General features: G+C 39.7%; 1 protein-coding gene across 1 annotated transcript in view; it reads left to right on the top strand.

The window, feature by feature from the left end:
- MYO16 (myosin XVI) overlaps positions 1–19,106 on the top strand; it is a 407,151-nt gene extending 388,045 nt beyond the window's left edge. The window contains exon 34 of the mRNA XM_060079968.1: positions 18,879–19,106. Within this exon, the coding sequence (XP_059935951.1) occupies positions 18,879–19,106 (228 nt within the window). The remainder of the gene's footprint in view (positions 1–18,878) is intronic.
- The last annotated feature ends 645 nt before the right edge of the window (positions 19,107–19,751 follow it).

Raw genomic sequence — 19,751 nt, forward strand, 5'->3', positions numbered from 1 at the left:
AAATCGTTTGAAAACTCAGTCAAGTATTCAGATGTTTTCATGAAACCAACTATCCAGCCAAAGATCTGTTTTCATCTGAACATGTGACATTATATAGGCACGGTTATATTATCAGCCGGGATTTTTAAAATAACACCGATGAGCTAGTGGGAAAAATCAATAATTTAATCTTAAAAATAAATCTTACAGTAGACAATATGCTGAAATCACTTACGCTGATATATAGGCATTGAAATAGAAAAAAAATGCTGATTGCTTGCAATAATAGATTGTCCTAATCTCCCCTCTGTTCCTTAGAGATGCATTTACTTTATCTTGTAAGCATTACAGCTGCTTTATCTATGATAATTCACGGGGGAACCTGCTTGTAAAGAACATTGGCTTGATTTTTATTATAGGGTTGGCTCCTATACGTTAGAGCACAGGGATAGATACATCCTTCCCAGGGCTCCCACTACAATGTGGTTCCTAGAGAAAAGGGTTAATTTTGAAAGAAGGTGCATAAAATAGGCATCTCTGGAACTTTCCCTCTGAATTTTCATGGATTTGGCTAAGATGCAAAGAGAGATGGGAAATATCACCAGGAATAATTTTCCATTCCCAGTTTTCAATGAGGGCTTGTTTTCAAATGCAAACAATCTCCAGTTATCTCACAGAGCATTTTTTCAAGGAAATGGGAAACCAGGCTCATTTTCTTCCATGCCTGGTGTGGGCATTCTCCTGGCAGGACACATGTGTCAGTGTTGGGGACCTATAACAGTTATGTGGAACTATGCCTTGAATGGCCACACATCTCTCAGCATAAATGCTTCTTGTATGACATTTATATAGGAAATATGGACACATACAGGCATATTGCATTCTAGATTTTCTAGTAATGCTATTAAATAAGAATTCTATAAAATCAGCCCTGAACTGATTGGGCATGTAGCAATAAAATTAAATGTTGACTAAAAATTGAATTCCTATTTGAGGATGTCTATATTTTAATTAGCATCATCAGTGATTTTAATGAAATCCCTTTAAGGAAAATAAAATGTCTGGGTGTTACTGTAGATAAAGAAAACAAGAAATAGATTTAGTAATTTGCCAGAGGTCATAGGGAAAATGCAGTGTCCACAGTTTGAATGGATGTCAAGATCCTATGTCTTGTTTCTGAGAGTGAGCTTACCATGACATTAAAAGCAATGGAGGAGTCATCCAACTTTTACATAAAATTTAAAGAAGTTTTGGTCAAGGTGAAAATTTTAAGTAGCTGTAGCGGACATTTGTGGTTTGTGTTTTTAGCTGCTGGCCACATATTTAAGCTTCTGGCCTACCACCATGATAATATAAGGAGAGAGATTTCACCTTCCTCCCTTCCTTTGAGAGCTGGATAAATGCATGTGAGATGGGCTCTGTCTATCCACCATGCGTTATGGGTTGAGAGACATACGATGGAAGGGACGAGGATAGATGTCACCATGGGGATGTCATCTGGCCACAGTGGCTCCCTCCAGTGGCCAAAGATGTTAGCCTGTGCTGTGACTGCGGTCACCGCGTTCACCTTGGGTGCAGCCCACGGGCCAAACCTGTCCTTAACTTCACGTCCAATTATTTTGCTTTCCAATAAATCTTCTACCTGTTAGAGTTAGTTTCTGTTGCTTGCAAAGAAGAATTTTGATAGACACACTAATCTGATTTTATTGTTATTATCTATAAAATTTACTTTATATCAAAGGGTTTTTTTAATTTTATTTTTTATTCTTTATTTTTTTAATTGAAGTATAGTCGATTTACAATGTTATGCTAATTTCTGCTGTACAGCAAAGTGACTCAGCTATACATATATATACATTCCTTTTTTATATTCTTTTCCATTATGGTTTATCACAGGATATTGAATACAGTTTCCTGTGCTATACAGTAGGACCTTGTTGTTTATTCCTTCTAAATGTAATAGTTTGCATCTACTAACCCCAAACTCCCAGTCCATCCCTCTCCCTCCCCTCCTCCCCACTGGCCACGGCAAGTCTGTTTTCTATGTCTGTGAGTCTCTTTCTGTTTTGTAGACAGGTTCACTTGTGCCATAATTTAGATTCCACATATAAGTGATATCATATGGTATTTGTCTTTCTCTTTCTGACTTATTTCACTTAGTATGATCATTTCTAGTTGCATCCATGCTGCTGCAAATGGCATTATTTTGTTCTTTTTCATGGTTGAGTAGTATTCCATTGTATACATGTACCACATCTTCTTTATCCATTCATCTTTCAAGTTTTACATAGATTGTGCATTATTCTTAATGTAGATGTAAACAATTTTCTAATAGGGGTAGAACCTCCATAAATAGCTTCTTTTCTCAAGGTACAGAATATAGAAAATGTAGTTTATGTTCTATTCCATCGTATTTTAAAAATTAATTTGCAAAATGTAAGGACTTTATGTAAAAGTAGTAAAAATCAATTTTGCTTAAAATATTTGGGGGCCTCCCTGGTGGCGCACTGGTCGAGAGTCCGCCTGCCGATGCAGGGGATGTGGGTTTGTGCCCTGGTCCGGGAGGATCCCACATGCCATGGAGTGGCTGGGCCCGTGAGCCATGACCACTGAGCCTGTGCGTCCCGAGCCTGTGCTCCGCAATGGGAGAGGCCACAACAGTGAGAGGCCTGCGTACCGAAAAAAAAAAAATTTGGAACTAGTAAAAGCTGAGACACTAGCCAGATTGAGTATGTGGCTGTGATCATTTATGCTCCTTATGTAGAAGGCTTGGTAGGTCCAGGCTGTGAACCAAGGCGAACTATTCATGTCCTTCTGCACCCCAGGGCACAGGTAAACCAGTAGTGACGGTGTGACATCGTGGAATTTCACATCCTAGTCCTGAAGGGGGGCTTTGTGGCATTTCTCAGTTCTCAAAACTGGAATCGCAGAGGTTGAAGAAGCCACGCCATGTTGGTTTTTGAATTAGACAGTGTTTATAAAAATACCATGCCATTTATCTACTTGCCATTTTGTAACATGTGAAATCATTTTTTTTTAAGTTTATACCATTTGGCATGATTCAGTCCCTTAGAGGTAAGTCAGTGGGGAGAGACTCAGCACTGAATGAAATACTGAGAATACACCCACCAGCCTAGAGGACTTATTCGTGTTTGTGCTGAGACTGCAATGCTGACTCAGGGGGCCAGGTAACCTGACACAGGGAGCCCACGGATTATAAATAGAGCGAAAGCCTGAGCAGAGCAGAAGAGGGCGGGCCTGAAGGCAGGAGGGCAGCAGAGAGGATGGATGAAATAAAGTGCTCAGTGCTTGCCCTCGGCATAAAATTGCTACTTGCACATCTGTTTAGGGGTCCACACTTGACATTGAAAAATAAGATTACTTTTTATTTGAGCACAGTTAATTTGTATTTACATTCTCATTTTAACTTTACCAGATTTCACTTCCTGACATTTTATTCCTCTCATCTATCTGTTCTGCCCAGTAATATTGTGTGGTTTACAATCTTCGATTTTCGTTGTGGGCATTTATTGTATTTCTTGCCAAAATGTTTTATATTCTTTGGCTTTTTAAAAGAGCACTAAAAGTTATTCTTAATATCTGTAATATTCAAATATTCAATGTAAGAAATCATTGATTGTTTCTGATAAAATAGTGGCAATCCAGTGCCTGAGAGCTTAATAAATATCTACTCCCTTCCGTCACAGCCGCCAGTGAAAGCCCTAACAGAATCAATATGCAGTTGATCCACATCAAGAAACGAATTGTTATGTGGTTTGTTTTACTGAACCATCAAAGGAACCTTTTTGTAATGTCACATATCAAAGAAAAGAAGAGTTGCAGATCACCCAATAAACCCAATGCCTTCCTTCTATATCCATTTGATTTGTCCCATGGACTGCTTGAACTACATTGTGGCATGGAAAAGAAACAGTGTGTTAGATAAAATAACAAAGTGTAGACACTTTTCCTTTAATGTTAAGGGGGTAATTCTAAAACACATGATGGGGAATCGAAATTAGATAACCATTTCCAAAGGAAATATGTGTATTTCACTTCTAAGCTACAAACCGAAGGAGATCTATCATAGAAAGCTCTTCACACAGCTGAGGTTTCGGGAAATCAGTATGCACCACTCGTGACTTCCATATTATGGGCAAGCAATGAAGGCAGTAAATTAATTTGATGGTTAAGAGTTAAATGGCAGTGTTTTCAACAGGAAAGGGACATGTCCTGTATAGATATATAGAAACTTGGAAAATAACACAAACAAATCCTATATTTTGTATTTTTTCCTTCATAGAATTGCACCATATGTGTACCCTAAATGTATTTAAATGCAGAATGCTTTTCCAGTGATGACATTGACTATTATCAATGAGGAAAAATCAATTTTAAGAAATATGAAAGGAATGAGAACTCAGAATTGTAACTATGTGTTTTTTGTTTCTTTGTTTTGTTGAAGTATACTTGGTGACTATGTTTTTAAAAAGGAGAAAGGTCTTGTGATATCTCTGCAGGCTGAGGTCAAGGGAGCACTCCAGGTGGGGAAGGAGCAAAGACCCTGGACAGGAGCCGGCCTGGATCGCAAGATGGCCAGCGTGGCTGGAATGGAGTAACTCCATTCTGCAATACGACTAGATGTTTCCCTGAAGAGCAGTAGAAATTACCATTAGCTATAAGTGTTAATTCTAGAAAAAGGGAACTTTTAAGTTATAAATGACAGCAAGAGGCTAAATGTAAAATCCCAGTTATGACTGTATTACATTGTCTTCCTTCAAAACCGTTAACCAGGTTTGCCTTTTCTATAAGTGGAAAATATAAGACAAATAGCTCTGTTCCTGCTCCAGATACAGAGAACTGGAAGACTGATACCTGGGAACCTGGGCACCAGAGTTTCTGACTTATTAAGTGTACTGCTCTGTACATTAATGGGGCCTGACAACTTTTAAAGCAAAATTTAGGCTAAAGGAACAGAAAGTTTTCCATGGTGCTGAAATGTAATCTAGCCAACCTTGGTAAAGGAATTTATTTTATGACCTTAGTAGACCTCCAAGACCTGATTTTTCTCTGATTTCTATGATTACACTATTATTTGAAACTGTCATTTCTGACAGTCAGAAATAGGTTCTAAAACAGATGAACTATGATATTGGGAAGAAGTGTCATGAAGTCAATGACATAAAAAGCCTAGATTTTGAAGCCCAAGTGGATTTAAGTTAATTGTATACACTTGCAGGTGATTTTTAATATCTATTTTGGGAAAGGAGTCTTGATTAAAAAGATCTGCTCTTGTATGTTGCCTACTTTGGCAGAATCTTATCTATTTTCCTTTCTAATGCTTCCTGACATCTCTTTTCCTTTCTCTATTTTCTCTAGCATTTGTACCCACACGATTTGCAATGACTATGTCTTAAAGACACAGTCGTTGACCCCTAAGCACCACCCCTGGCAGACACAGTGCCCACCAAATCCATTTCTTTGGAAGCACCTAGCTAGACTTCGTTTCCCAGCATGCTTGTGGTTGGGAGTGGTCATGTGACTGAGATACAACCAATGGAGCAGGAGCCGTACTGATGTGCCCTCCCTCCAGCCTTGGCCCATGCAAACCTCCCTTGGACTGTGAGTGCTTTATGACCTTTCCCATCCAAAAGCTGGATACACAATACTCCAAGACCCTGGAAGATGCAGAGTACATTTGTGACAACGTGGAGGTCATCCAGCCACTGATCAGAAACACCCATTTTAGCCTTAACATGAACAAGGCTAAAATGGGTGGATTTTGTGTCAATCCACTGGTATTTGTGGTTTGTCTGTTACAGCATCTTGGGTAACGTAAACTGGTACCCTTTCTCATTTATTTGGCCTAATGTTTTATGTGTTGCTACTGAGCATTATTTATAGTCCTTAATTCACTAAGTTTAGCCTCCATTATTATTTAGCAATCTTTATTCTTTAAGGTAGTAAAAATCATGCCTGTTCATGTCTTCTGATGATAGGGTTATTGGAATGCAGCTTATCAGACATTTTAATACAAAATAATGATCACTGGTGTCCCCACCGAGTCATAAATATGTAAAACCAAAGCTTGTAATTCTTAACAACTGCTCGCACAGAAATCCCTCTAAATCAATAGACTTTATTTTACTCAGGGACAAAGTCAGACCCCTATAATATACTGGGCATCCTGGAGAAATGGTCTAATACTCTTAGGACCTATTTGTGCATTTAATGATTAGAAGGAATTGCCTCTCTTGTCTCTCCTTCTCAAGCGGGTGACTCTAACTGGTAACTAAACTTTGGAGGGAGACTCAAGGTTGAGGACAGAGAAGATGTTTCCCCCGTGCAGTGAGTTCCACGGTCAGTGGAGTTGCTAAACTAGGCCCCTTTTCTTAAATATATTTGATTTTTAAAATCCATTTGGATTGGGTTAATAGTTTTATTAGCATTCAGTTTCACGAAGTGGTTTTCCTCATTCTTATTTAATTATATTTAATACCATAACACAGATTGTGATTGTTTCCGGAAATAAGTATTTTGATAAATGAATAAGTTAACAGGTAAACTGTGCCCTACAAAGCAATGCAAGTGAAGATACTGGCTATTTGGACAGTGGGGTTAAATATCCTTGGACTTGGACCCTCCATCCTCTGGAGGCTGTGGAGTGCTTATCTGCCATGGTTGTGACCCTTGCTTTCCTCACTTTCATACCTATATCTTATCTCCCTTCTGACTTATTCACATCTGCATTACTAGATCAAAGCTAACTCTCAAGTTGTACACCACATGGCACAGTGTTTTCTCTCTCGTGTTTTTCGGTCATTGTCCACGTAGACGTGAACAAAAGTGTGCACACCATTCCTTATCCCACTCAACCCAAGTTGCCTTTCTTCTTTGTGTGTCCAACTCATCCTTTCAGTCCAAAACAAATCCCACAGCCCAACAGAAATCTCTTGGCCATATTGGCTTTGAAATGAGTCCTGTCTCCTCTGTATTCCAACAACAGTCATTGCATCTGTAATTTATTAATCAGTTGTGTCTGTAATTTATTAATCAGTTAATTCTGTGCTTCTTCATGAAAATTTTGCACTGATGTCCTGTTTAAGCATGTTTATTCATCTAACTCTTTATGTTTTTATGTCCTGTTGCTCATACTCAAATGAAAGCCTCTTGAGGGAGCAGGTCATACTGCGCAATTCTAAGTCCCATAGACCCCATGACGGTACTTTCTGTCTCACAGTCATTGAAAGCACATGTGTTCATTGATTAGCAGAACAAGAAAAACTTCTTGGAAGTCAATGTGATTAAGAAGGTCGACTAAACTCAATGTACTTGGATTTGAATCCAGACTCTACCACTGACTAGCCAAGTGAGTTTGGGCTTTAAAGATGAATTTCAGCATCTGTGAAGAGGCTAATAATCCTTAACCTGCTTATTTCACATGGTTATGAGATTTTACTAGAATAACCTGTGAAAATGCTTTAAGAATATGAAACAAGTTCATGAAGATGATGCTTGAAATGGGCTCTGGAAACCTTAGAGCTTTCTGTATCTGGGCATACAAACTGGCACTGTTACAGAGAAGATAAATAGAATTACAGAGTGTGTTCTGGGTACATCTGATTGAATTGACATATAGAGTCTATGTGAGGGTGAGTGATGATGAAGCTGGAATAATTAGTGTGGTCAGAAAATACAGGGTTTTCTGTAACATGCTAAGGTGTGTGGACTTGACTCTTTAGTCTAGGACAAGGCGGCGGCATTGAAGATTTTTGAACAAGCAAATTTTATAAACAGACTTATTCTTTAGAGAGAGAAAATCTAGTAGATTACTTGTCCTTAATAATACCTCCTGGTATTTGCAGTGAGCTTCCCATATAATCCCAAGAAAAATATTTTTAAAGGAATTGTAATACTCTTACTTTCTATGTTTCCATTATAATAGATTTATGTTTTTCCATGTATTCTCTGTATTTGAACCCATTACTGTAATATGTCATTACTATAAATGTACTCTAAATATATGTTATTAGTTTTTGCTACAATCTTCTAGTCACTAATACTGGTACTGCCATGTTTTTAAATGAATTGAGGTAAGAGACCAGAACTCATACAAAATCCATATCCTGAAATGTCACAAATTAATTGTCGTGTGATGCACAATCATGAGTTTCTATTTTATAACTTTCCATCAGTAGGGAGAAACGTGCATCCACTCATCAGAGTCCATTTTTTTTTTTAGGAGTTTATCAATTAATGTATTTATTTTTGGCTGTGTAGGGTCTTTGTTTCTGTGCAAGGGCTTCCCCTAGTTGTGGCAAGCAGGGACCATTCTTCATCGCGGTGCGCGGGCCTCCACTATCGCGGCCTCTCTTGTTGCGGAGCACAGGCTCCAGACGCGCAGGCTCAGTAGTTGTGGCTCACGGGCCTAGTCGCTCTGCGGCATGCGGGATCCTCCCGGACCAGGGCTCGAACCCGTGTCCCCTGCACTGGCAGGCAGACTCTCAACCACTGCACCACCAGGGAAGCCCCCAGAGTCCATTTTTATTCTTAACTTTGGACTTAAAATCAGCTGCAAAATGCAAATAACTGTCCATTTAAATTATATTAAATGTGCTCCAATACAATATTACTTATTATAAAAATAAAGGACAGCGGTTAATTTTTTTTAAAGAAATCAACTTGCACAGATAAGGTAAAAAAAAAAATAAAATCCTCTCTTCCTTCCCTCACTGCCTGTTGTCCAGATATATTCTTGTTTCCAGTAGAACCTGTTCCTTTTAAGGGATATTTTCCCTTCTTTAACCCATAGGCAAAAAGGGAGACAAAATAGCAAGAAAGAACTTAATTGGATTGCTGTCTAAATGACTATTTCTGAATTAAGAGGGATCAACTCTCTTCTGCCTAAACCAGAAATGCTGTTTTGCTTTCAGATCATTTTCTTGATTTTCTTTTCTAAAGTATGGAGATACACAACCCTTTAATCAGAGACTTTTTGAATCAAATTTCATTTTAAGCCATGTCATTGGGATCTATTTAGGTAAACTTTGGTTTTACAAACTGATTTTCAAATTTCATTTTTTAATGCTTTTCCTCCAACATGTTGTTAGCATGAGTGGAAATAGAATTTGCATTTGAAACACTGATATTCACTATTCAGTCAGCCAAGAGGCTGTCTTCTTTTAATTTCCATAAATGTCAGTAAATGCCTCTTTTCACCTTTGGGTGAATAGTCAATAGAAAAATCAATGCTGTGACAAATGAACAGCAACATGATTTTACATATGAATTATTTAACAAATACTATTTTTATCCTAGAAGGGAAAGACTTAAGGTAAAAATCAGCAGCAAATTGTTAATTTACATTTATTAATATTATTCATAGAAATGCATAGCCACAGGAATTGAAGAAAATTTGTATCTCATTTTTTAATTAGTTCATGTCATAGGACTCTGTTAATGACACAATAGAAAACCATTAAAAATTAGCAAGTAGGGCCTCCCTGGTGGCGCAAGTGGTTGAGAGTCCGCCTGCCGATGCAGGGGATACGGGTTCGTGCCCCGGTCTGGGAGGATCCCATATGCCGCGGAGCGGCTGGGCCCGTGGGCCATGGCTGCTGAGCCTGCGCGTCCGGAGCCTGCGCGTCCAGAGCCTGTGCTCCGCAACGGGGGAGGCCGCAGTGGTGAGAGGCCCGCATACCGCAAAAAAAAAAAAAAAAAAAAAAAAAAAAAAAAAAAATTAGCAAGTAGATATATATGTAATAAACCTCATTAAGCCTTTACATAATGTTGTGCTTCCCTCTGGGTTGTAGTTTTTAACCCCTGAAGGTAAGTGCACAGATTATAAAAGTCCCACTTAGGGATGTAGAACTTGCAAGAGGTCACTGAGTCAAATTCTATCTTCACGTCTAATTGCTGTCTCCTAGACATTAGAAGACACAAAACAGCTTACAAATCTGGAGTTGGGGGGTGGTGAAGAGGATGGAGTCTAGATTCATGTCTTTTAAATACCAAATCAACAAGACTTTTCTCAATAACAGGGGGGAAAAAAACACATTATTTTTAACCCTATCCTGAGTTGTCCAGGTCGTAATCACCAGTGTCTTAAGTAACACTATTTTCTAAGGATTAATTTCAATTAAGGAATCTTCTTGTTAAGGGATTTTGTTCCAGGTTGAGGATCCTAGCCCATAGGGAAATGACTTCAGACTGTGATCATCTGTGTGTCTGTTCACATGTTCTGGGAGATTGACATGGGCTGATCAGAGGCATGCCTGTTTACTGAACATGGATGGCTTAGCTTCTCCCTTGCTCAATCCTTCCATAAGGGCAGAAAGGAGAAAGTGGGGCTATATATGCAATCCAGGCCACATTTTAGGGGGTTTAAACTGACAGGAGGGTGTCAATTTAAAATGCTGACCACCCCTTAAGTGCAGCCTACCTGCAGTGCCTCAGGTGTTGCTTTCCAGTGGTGTTGGAGGAGTCACATTATCCCAGCTCCCAGTAAATACTTAAACCAAATGGTCGCTAAGCTCTGAAGTTTCAAGATCTCTTCCAGGTGTCAGATTTTCAAATAAAAATCACAGAATAATTTCCAAGTGTATTATTAGATCCTCCACCAAACAATTTGTTTTCAAAGACATTTAAGCTGACAGATAGTGTGTGCCCTTTTCTAGAAGCCTGAGTTTTGCACCTGTTATAGAATAGTACCATTTTCCCCCATGACATCCAAAAATAATAATTCTGGGCACAAGATGTCTTAGTCCATTCTGGCTGCTGTAACAAAATGCCACAGACTGGGTGGCTTATAAACAACAGAATTCTATTTCTCACAGTTCTGGAGGCTGGAAGTCTGAGATCAGGGTGCCAGAGTAGTTGGGTGAAGTCTGTTTTTCAGGTCACAGACTTCTGGCTGTGTCCTTACGGGGCAGAAGGGGTGAGGGAGCTCTGTGAGGTCTCTTTTATAAGGGCACTAATCCCATTCATGAGGGCTCCACCCTCATGACCCAATCACCTCCCAAAAGCCTTATTCCAAATACCATCACTTTGGGTGTAGGACCCCAACATGTGAATCTGGGGGACACACATTCAGACAGTAGAATAGGATAAGCCTATTTGATTGCTCGAGGCATTGCATCATTTGGCCACCCTGAAGTCTAGGGTGACTGTCCCACGCTCTTCAATGATCCCTCTCACCAACCATTCAAACCCATGTAGGCAGGTCTGAATTCAGAGTAACTAACAAGTCCGGGGCACCTCACACCCTGTGTGATTTCAGAGCAGCAGAGCATTTTTAGTACATTCCCAGGGCTTTACAGTGTTTGAAAGGGCCTTATCTGAATCTGTGAGATGTGAATTACATCTCAAGTCTGAGAATTCATCCACAGTCTGTCTGGCATTGCTCAAAGGCACTCTCTTCCTTTCCCTTCCCAGAAATTGATGGAGGTGTGGTGCTCAATTGCCCCCCAAGTTTATAAAAAAGTGAAACCACAAGTCTGATACACTGTGATGACATTTGTCCCTTTTCTCAAACATGCATCTTGACATTCATACACTGACTCCATCCAGACCCTCTATGTAAGTGCATTGGATGCACTGTGCTGGGCAGAGACTAATTTATTAATTTACCAGTTTTAGACTCTAAAGGACACCCATAGTCTTGTCAAGCAGTGACTAATTTTACTCACAGGGAATTCTACCCACTTAGATCAGAATTTCCCCCCACTTGCATATTATAATATATATGACCCTTTTTCAATAATAATATAATGTCAATTAAGTGTATACACATATCATTACGTAAAATCTCTTTATCCTTTTAGCTTTTACTACAGCTATAAAATCAAAGCCAATTTACAAATTGAGTGAATCAAAAACCTACAAAAGCTAGAAAACATTAAAATTCACATTTATGTTAGGTATGATTTTCTTTAGATGAAATTACTGTTGAAAATATGAATCTGGTACTGACTCAAATCCATGAACTTTGGTACAGATCTGCCATCTTGTGCCTTTGATTGATCCTAGTCTATCACTTCTATTTGAACTGCTAGGCAACCTACCCTATGATGTCAAATCACTTAGCTTTTTATTGGAGGAAAGTGCCTTATTTGAATATCAAATCCATCGACCTTTTTCTCATTAACCTGAAACAATATAAACAATATTAACTGTGTCAATCTGCTTGTAAATAAAATATGAAGTCAGAAAATTAAATCTCACTGAGCGCTAGCTTAAAAAGTAGGTATTCAAGTGATCCCAATCACATACAAATGAAAAAGCAAAAAAGTTTAGGCTGGCCCAAGAACTTGAGGACCCCTGAAAATACATATACAAATCCCAGTTTCCAAAACATTTAACTGTTGTTTAAACTACTCACTACTGCCCTTTATATGTTACTCTAAGATTCAAAAAACTTCTAGACCTTCTTCTTGCATAACTTTCTTTAGTTGTAAATCATATATAAATCCTAGTTATGTTATAAGCCTAGTGTGTTGCTCAGTGTTTTGAAATCTTCTTGTTACTAAGGAAGGAGAAGACTATTGTATATTTTTATAGGGCCACACATTGTGAGAAGTACTTTCCTTTAACATTATCTGATGGAGTCATCAGGATCATCATAATTCAGAATGTTTAGGGATTTTCTCAAGTCAAAGAGTTAGCCATGACACGATCATAATTGCCCGCATTTATAGGGCACTCATTACATTTTTAGGGCACTCTTAAGTAGCCCACATCTGTCCTTTTGAGGTAGATGATTACTGTGCACCCACTTCACAGGTGTGGACGCTGATGGGCTTGCTTAAGGTTACACAACCATTAGGTGCCAGATTCAGGATTCCAGTCCAGGCACCCTGGCTAGAGAGTCCTGGTTTGTCAACCATCCCATCCCTGTTCACACCAGAATCCAAGTCCCCGTGGGTTTGTGATTCCCTGTTAGAGAATGGAGTTCAGTGTCATTACTGGTGCTTGTCTACATCAAGCCCCATGGAAGTGCCTTCTTTCCCCCTTTCTACCCGGTGCCCATTTCATTTTTCAAAATTCAGATCAAAGCCATCACCTCTGTGAAGTCTCTCCAGACCTTCCTCCATACAGCCCCCTTCCCCAGGTAAACAGTGAAAAAAATTTTTAGAAAACCTCCCGCTCGTTGACGTACCCCATCTCCATGCCCCGTACAGCATGTTAAGGCACTGACGTCATTGGCATGTCTGAAAATTCCTTTAAAAGCAGGACTTTAGTCATTTTCATGGCACACAGAGGTGGCACCACATAGAACCCAGAGGTTCCTAGGTGTGGAACACTTCTTACTTTCCCAACTACAGCTCTTGCCTTCTGGTTCTGAAAGAGAATGTTTTCATGTACAAACACTAATCTATAAAACATGCCAGAAAAGAAAATAAGTAAGGAAGTAACTATCTGAAGTGGTGACATGTGCTGTAGTTATATCTTTTAAAGCAATGGGGAGCAAGATTTAAGTTAAAAGACACCAATATGACATCCTTTAATCTCCAAATAAATCAGGATCAATGAGACCTGGGTGAAGACAGCTGACTCCAGGCCCACACTGCCAGTGGCATCCTTAAGCCCCAGAGTCACTTCTCTTTATGAAAAGAAATGGTTCCCTTTTGATACCAAAGCTATTTTGTGTTACAAAATCATGATTGCCTTTTTAATGCTAATATTTAATTTGTTGTGAAATAACAAATAATGGTAAGGGAAGCTCTAATGGTTTTTGTTACTACAAATAGGACATGAAATTTAAAGAATGACAAAACACTGATTTAGATGTTTTTACCATGCTAGATAATATTGCAGATACTTTTTTATTCCTCACCTATTACTTGACCACAATTTAAATAACATTCATAGTTGTATTTGGTTGCTATTCTAAAATAGTAAAGCTCTGTCACTGCCTGTGACAAATACGACTCTTGTGCCTCATAACCTGATACATTTAATAAATCTAAATAAAGTAGATTAAACATCATTAGTCAGGGCATCCTGTCCTCATCTTCTGATCCGTTTATTGTCTCACAGATCATTTTTTTAAACTACCCTTTGAACTTCATTGTGTTGAAAGTAGTGACCTCTCAAATATCCTTACACAGAATTTTAACCTTCATTTAAGGCATAACCTGTGAAGATTCTTTGTGTTTTTTTTAAATGGAGATCAATAATGTTAATATTTTAGCATCTCATTTATGCCATTCCAGCAACTCTGTTTCTATACCTATTAGATTTTGCTCAATACCTATTAATCTCTGTAATACAAAGTTTCATGGGATCTCTCAAAAGGAGAGTGTATTCTGAGCATTAGTTTGATTATTGCAAACATCAGTCAAATTTTTGCTTATCAAGGAAGCATGGAGAGCTCTTGGTGGTGGATTCAAAGATGGTGTTCTTCTGTACCCACTACATTATTCAAGACATCGATACCCTCATTAAGAAAGTGCTTTCTAATGCTTTGTGTGTATAAGTTTCACCTTTTATAATGTGCTTGGGAATTCAGATATTTTCAGTAAACGTTGAGAAGCTTTGAAAGGATAGAGAGCATTTTTTTTTTTTCAGTGAAGCCGTGACTCAGGGGATTTGGGACATTTTATGTCAAAGTCCCTGCCCACAAGCCTAATTCAGATCAGCAGCTGCTGAAAGTCACTCTCAGCAGATCGGGCTGCTTCTATGGAGTGACTCAATCTCTAAATCTTTCCTGTTAACGAAGGTCTTAGCAGAGGGTCACACCTAGTGTATATTTTTGGTCATTATGAAAAGCTGCTGAAAAGAGTTTAGGATTGAGAATAACTATAGAATAGGTGTATTTTGTGCCTGATAAGAGGACAGAGTGTGTGGTCACAACAGCATGAAAACAAATACAACACATGCCAGCCGGCTGCAGAAGAGCAGCACCAACTGCAGGGTGGAGATTTGGATTCTGTTTTTATGCTTTACTCTGTTTTGTTAGGAATTGACCTCCATTTATAGATACAGATATAGATATAGATATTTGCATCTTTCTTTTAGATTAATTGAAATTTATTATTTCATAATAATTTGTTAATTATACATTCTATCATTATTCTTTTTGTACGTTCCTAGAGAATAAAGCATGAATCCTTGATTTATTTCATCTTAAATTGTATTACTTCTGTCATTTTCCTAATACTGCTAGAAACTCAGAACCTCTGAACTCCATGTAACCCCTCCTGATTTTTGCAGTTATTGTTGGCGCATTGTTCTAATATGACTTAAAGTCTATAAGACATTTTCCAAACACATAACTTGTATTCATCCATGGATTTAATTCCAGTGTCCTTAATCCTCTTAAATTTCCATTTTTTTTCCATCTAGGATCATTTTCTTCATCTTAAAAAAAATAGTCAAGACCTGTGATAACAAACTTCCTCGTTCTTGTTTGTCCAATAACGTTTTATTTCACTTTCATTTTTAAGGGATTTTTTTTGAGTTTAGAATCCTAGGTTGAATTACTTTCTTTCGGTACTTTAACTTGTGACTCATTGTTTGCTGGCTTCCAGTATTTCTGTTTAGAAGTCAGCTTTCATTCTCATTGTTGCTCCTTTGAAGGTATTGTGTTTTTTCTTGTAGATTTTGAAAACATTTTTCTTTGTCATTGACCTTTGGCATTTTTAATATGATTTGCCTTCTTTTCTTATTGTTGGTGGTGGAGTTTATTTATCGTGGTTTACCAAACTTCTTAATATGTATGTGGGTGCCATTCACAAGTTTTGGAAACTTATCTCTGAATATTGTTTTGCCACTTTCTTTATATCTCTTCTATCAATACTTCTGCTACTCCTTTTCTGTTTATGTCTACTCTGCTATTTCTTTTATTTGTCCATCTTTTTCTCTGTTCTTTTAAACATTTAATCACAGGTATTTTAAAGTCTTTATCTGCTAACTCTAAACCTGGATCATCTGTGAATCTGTTTTATCTTTTGATTTGGGGTAGATTTCCTTATCTCTTCCCAAGGATAGTAATTTCTAATTGCATGCTAAGCATTGTGTGTAAACAAACTATAGACACTACTGATGATGTTTTCTACCTGAGGCGATTCCACCGTCCTGCGTTAGGAAGCAAAGATAAGAGGTGGTCACCTCAATCCAATCAAATATTCCACAGTGATGGAAAACCAGTCTCCCTCTGGTTCTCCTCTCATCCTCAGGCTGCACCCTCCTGTGCTTGGACTGAGAACCTGACAGGCGTTTGTTAATCAGCAGTGAAACATTACAGTAGCTCCAGCTCTGCCCTTCAGAGATCCAGGCCCCATTCAGCTGTGCACCCAACTCAGTTTCAAAATCTGCAAGTCTTGAAGATGAGACTAGTCAGGCACTTGAGGCTGTCATCTTCCCTGTCATACTTTTGCTTCTGAAGCACCTCTATCACTATAGGAGATTTTCCTCTGCTTTTTTATAAGCTCTTGACTCAAGGCACCACTCGCTCATATACTTGAAGAACTCAACAAATGTCCTTTGGGGAAAATGACCATGCATTTGAGGGTCCTCAAGTTTTCAAATTGTGTCTCTTGTTCCCGTGCAACTGCAAAATATGGCATGGACTTTCTTTCTTTTAGAAAGGGCCTACAGAAGAATTCAGAATTAGCAAATGTCCCCAGGAAAAAAAAATAGTAGCTGTTAATTATTTGATTATCTATTCACTCAGAAAGATTCTTCCCATCCAGAATTTTAGTTTCTCTAGTTCAAAGTTTTGCCAGAGCTTTCTGTTGTTTCAAAATTATGATTTTTGGTAATGTATCCCATTTTTGCACTTTTGCAATGGGTGCAGTAACCTGTCATGACCTAAACATCCTAGACAGAAGTAAAATTTCCTTGTTTTATTTCTAAATAGATCAACATTAAGTTGTGTTACTTCAGAAAGATGATATCTCAAGGAAGCGCTGGGAAAATAATCTACTGAGATGATCAATTAAATATTCTCCATAAGAATAAATCCAAGGACTGTATTTTTCAGAGATGGCTATTATATGCTGAGTGTGCCAAGAACATGTATACAAATATTCAATATCCAATGAGGAAACGAGACTGAAGCTAAATGTAATCACCACAGCATCCACTAGTGGAGAAAATAAAGGAACTAAGATATGTTAGTGAAAGAAGTACACAGATTTCACTCAAATCCCAATGAGAAAAAGAAGTAAGGGGGAAGTTGATATAGGGACGCCGGTATTTGGCATATATCAGGTCCTGGACACCAGCTATTGGGCAAATGACAAGTACTGTGGGGTAATAGGAAGACACACCCTGGAACCAGACTGCCTGGTTCCACCATTTTCCGTGTGACTTTGGGCAAATGACTTAACCTCTCTGTGCCTCAATTTCCTCATCTGCCAAATGCTAGCACCGCTTTGTAGAGCTCTTGGGAGCACTTCATGAGTTAATATTTGTAAGGGGCTTAGAAAAGTACTGACGCATCTTTAGCATTCTGAAGTGTTCAATAAATAACTAATTTTATGCACACCCTCCCACCCGGCTCTCTTGGCTCACTTCCCTGACAGTAGAGGCAATCTGGCTTCCACAAGAGTCTCTCAGCAGGAGAATTCTGACTTCCGGGTCATTCTGGTGCAGTCCTGGGGACCAGAGAGAAACCCCCTTTTAAGGGGGGTATACTGCTTTAGCCACTCACTTTCTATCAGCGCCTGGAAGTTGCTTTGGGGATTGGACGGTCACAGGCCTGTTTTGCACACTGTTTGTCTAAGCTTCAATTGGGAGAAATTCCTTTTGCTAATAACCAGCCCAGAAATCTAGTTTCGTACTTCAGATATGGGTTTGACCTCCCAGCTTCTGTGTTTTAACATCGTTTCTTGACATTCAGCCATTTCTGTGATTCTAGGCTTTAAAACCTTCTTTCTCAGGTGAACAAGAGGCTTGGGTGTCCAGGTGAAGGTGTTGGCTTTAGAATTGTATAGAACATGGATGGTCTTGTTGTTTTCAAGTGACTATCCTCACATAAGCCAACCATCATGCCCTGCTTTGTTTTATTCTCATTTATCTTGATGGAAAGCATGGAAGTGATGTGGGAACAAAGTAGTAGGTGCCTTGAGGCCGTCTCGTTCCCTCTGAATTCTCCCCAGTAGTCCCATTCTGATGTCCAGAATCTCATTTTGTTAAACCAGCATACTCACTACAGAGCTGACAGAAAATTTGGTTTCTGCAGCGTGCAGCTGCTCCAGATGACTGACTGCTGGCAGAGGGCAGAGCCCACAGCATGTAGCCTGCCTGTCCCCACATGCCCTAGCTGCCCCTGGGGGCAAGCTCTGCCTCTCTTCAGGGACCCCAAGGAAGCCAGACCAAGCAGCTGATACACCTGCACACGGTGATGCCCTCCTGCAAAGACCCCTGAAGTTCCCATGTCTGTGGACTCCTGGGGCTAATGCGTGATGGTCAGAGTTGGGGTCACATGACCTTAAAAGGTGTTGACTAGTAACTGTGCATAGACAGAGGGGTGGATCCTGGAGTGGGATGCAGCTGAAGAAATCCAGCAACATCTATTATAGACAGAATTATAATCATGATACATTCAATGAAGAAAAAGTCCAAGATGTCGTAAGAATATATATAACAAGAGAGGTCAAAGGGCAAACAGACATGTGATTCTTTCCTGTATCACTGGAGGTACTTCACCTGTTCCCCAGGGTACTTACCCTAACTGATTTCCAAGTTCCATTCATCCTCCTAATTTGGCAGTTCACAGCCGACCTGCATTGGATGCCGTTTCCCAAGGCAGCAGAGCCAGGAAGTTCTAGAGGGGATGTCCAAGGTCTCTTTCCACCCCATCAGAGCCCTGGCATCCAGGTGTTGCTCTTATACTTCTCATTCCTTCACAGTATTTGATGCTGCTCTTTTTCCCCTCTGCTTCCCTCCCCCAGGTAATCCATCAGCTGAGGCTGTCCGAGAATGAGAGCGTGGCCCTTCGGGAGCTCCTGGACTGGAGGCGGAAACTCTGCGAGGAGAGAGGAGACTGGCCACAGATCCTGCGCCATGCGGAGCCCAGGGCACCTCCGCCACCTCCGTGCAAGAAGCCCACGCTCCTGAAGAAACCCGAGGGGGCCTCCTGCAGCAGGCCGCCCCCCAAGTTCTGGGACACTACCCTGTGATGGGCCCCGACTGCAGACTTGCTGCCTGGAGATGCCAGGTTCACAGACAGAGGCTGCCCCGGTACATGCTAGGGGCTCTGTCCACATCTACACGAAAAGCACAGGACAGCCCAGTTAAATACACGAGATTCCCTGGGTGTGTGAGTGTGTGTGTCTCTGTGTGCGTGTCTGTATTTTCTCGTCCGTTCTGCGGGGATGCACTCTGATCTTCAGGCTCTGTGGTCCTAGGGCCGTTCCACCCCGAGGTAGTGAGAGAAAGGCTGGACAAAGTGTGGATGAGCAGGGAGAGAATGATGGAGGAGGGGGACCCCTACACCGCAGAGTTGTTTTTATAGGGTCCGACCACTTGCTTCTTGTCCTCCAGTCATTCTACTCTCATACACTATCCAGGACCTAGGTTTTATTTCTTTGTGGGTGTTTGCGTTTTATTGGAATTACAATCCTGTTAATGATATACATGTTTGTTATTGTATTTTATAATTTTATGCAATGAGTGGTGCTCCCTTTCTTCAAAATACAGACTTTAAAAAATCATTTCTAGAACTTTTCTTTTCCTACATACCTTTTTTTTTTTTAAATGTAGAGTACCTAAAAATCCCGAGGCTGTGTTGTTGTTTTAGCTTCACCGTTCCAAGCTCTGCACAC

Source organism: Mesoplodon densirostris, chromosome 17 (genome assembly GCF_025265405.1).
Source record: "Mesoplodon densirostris isolate mMesDen1 chromosome 17, mMesDen1 primary haplotype, whole genome shotgun sequence".
NCBI lineage: Eukaryota > Metazoa > Chordata > Mammalia > Artiodactyla > Ziphiidae > Mesoplodon > Mesoplodon densirostris.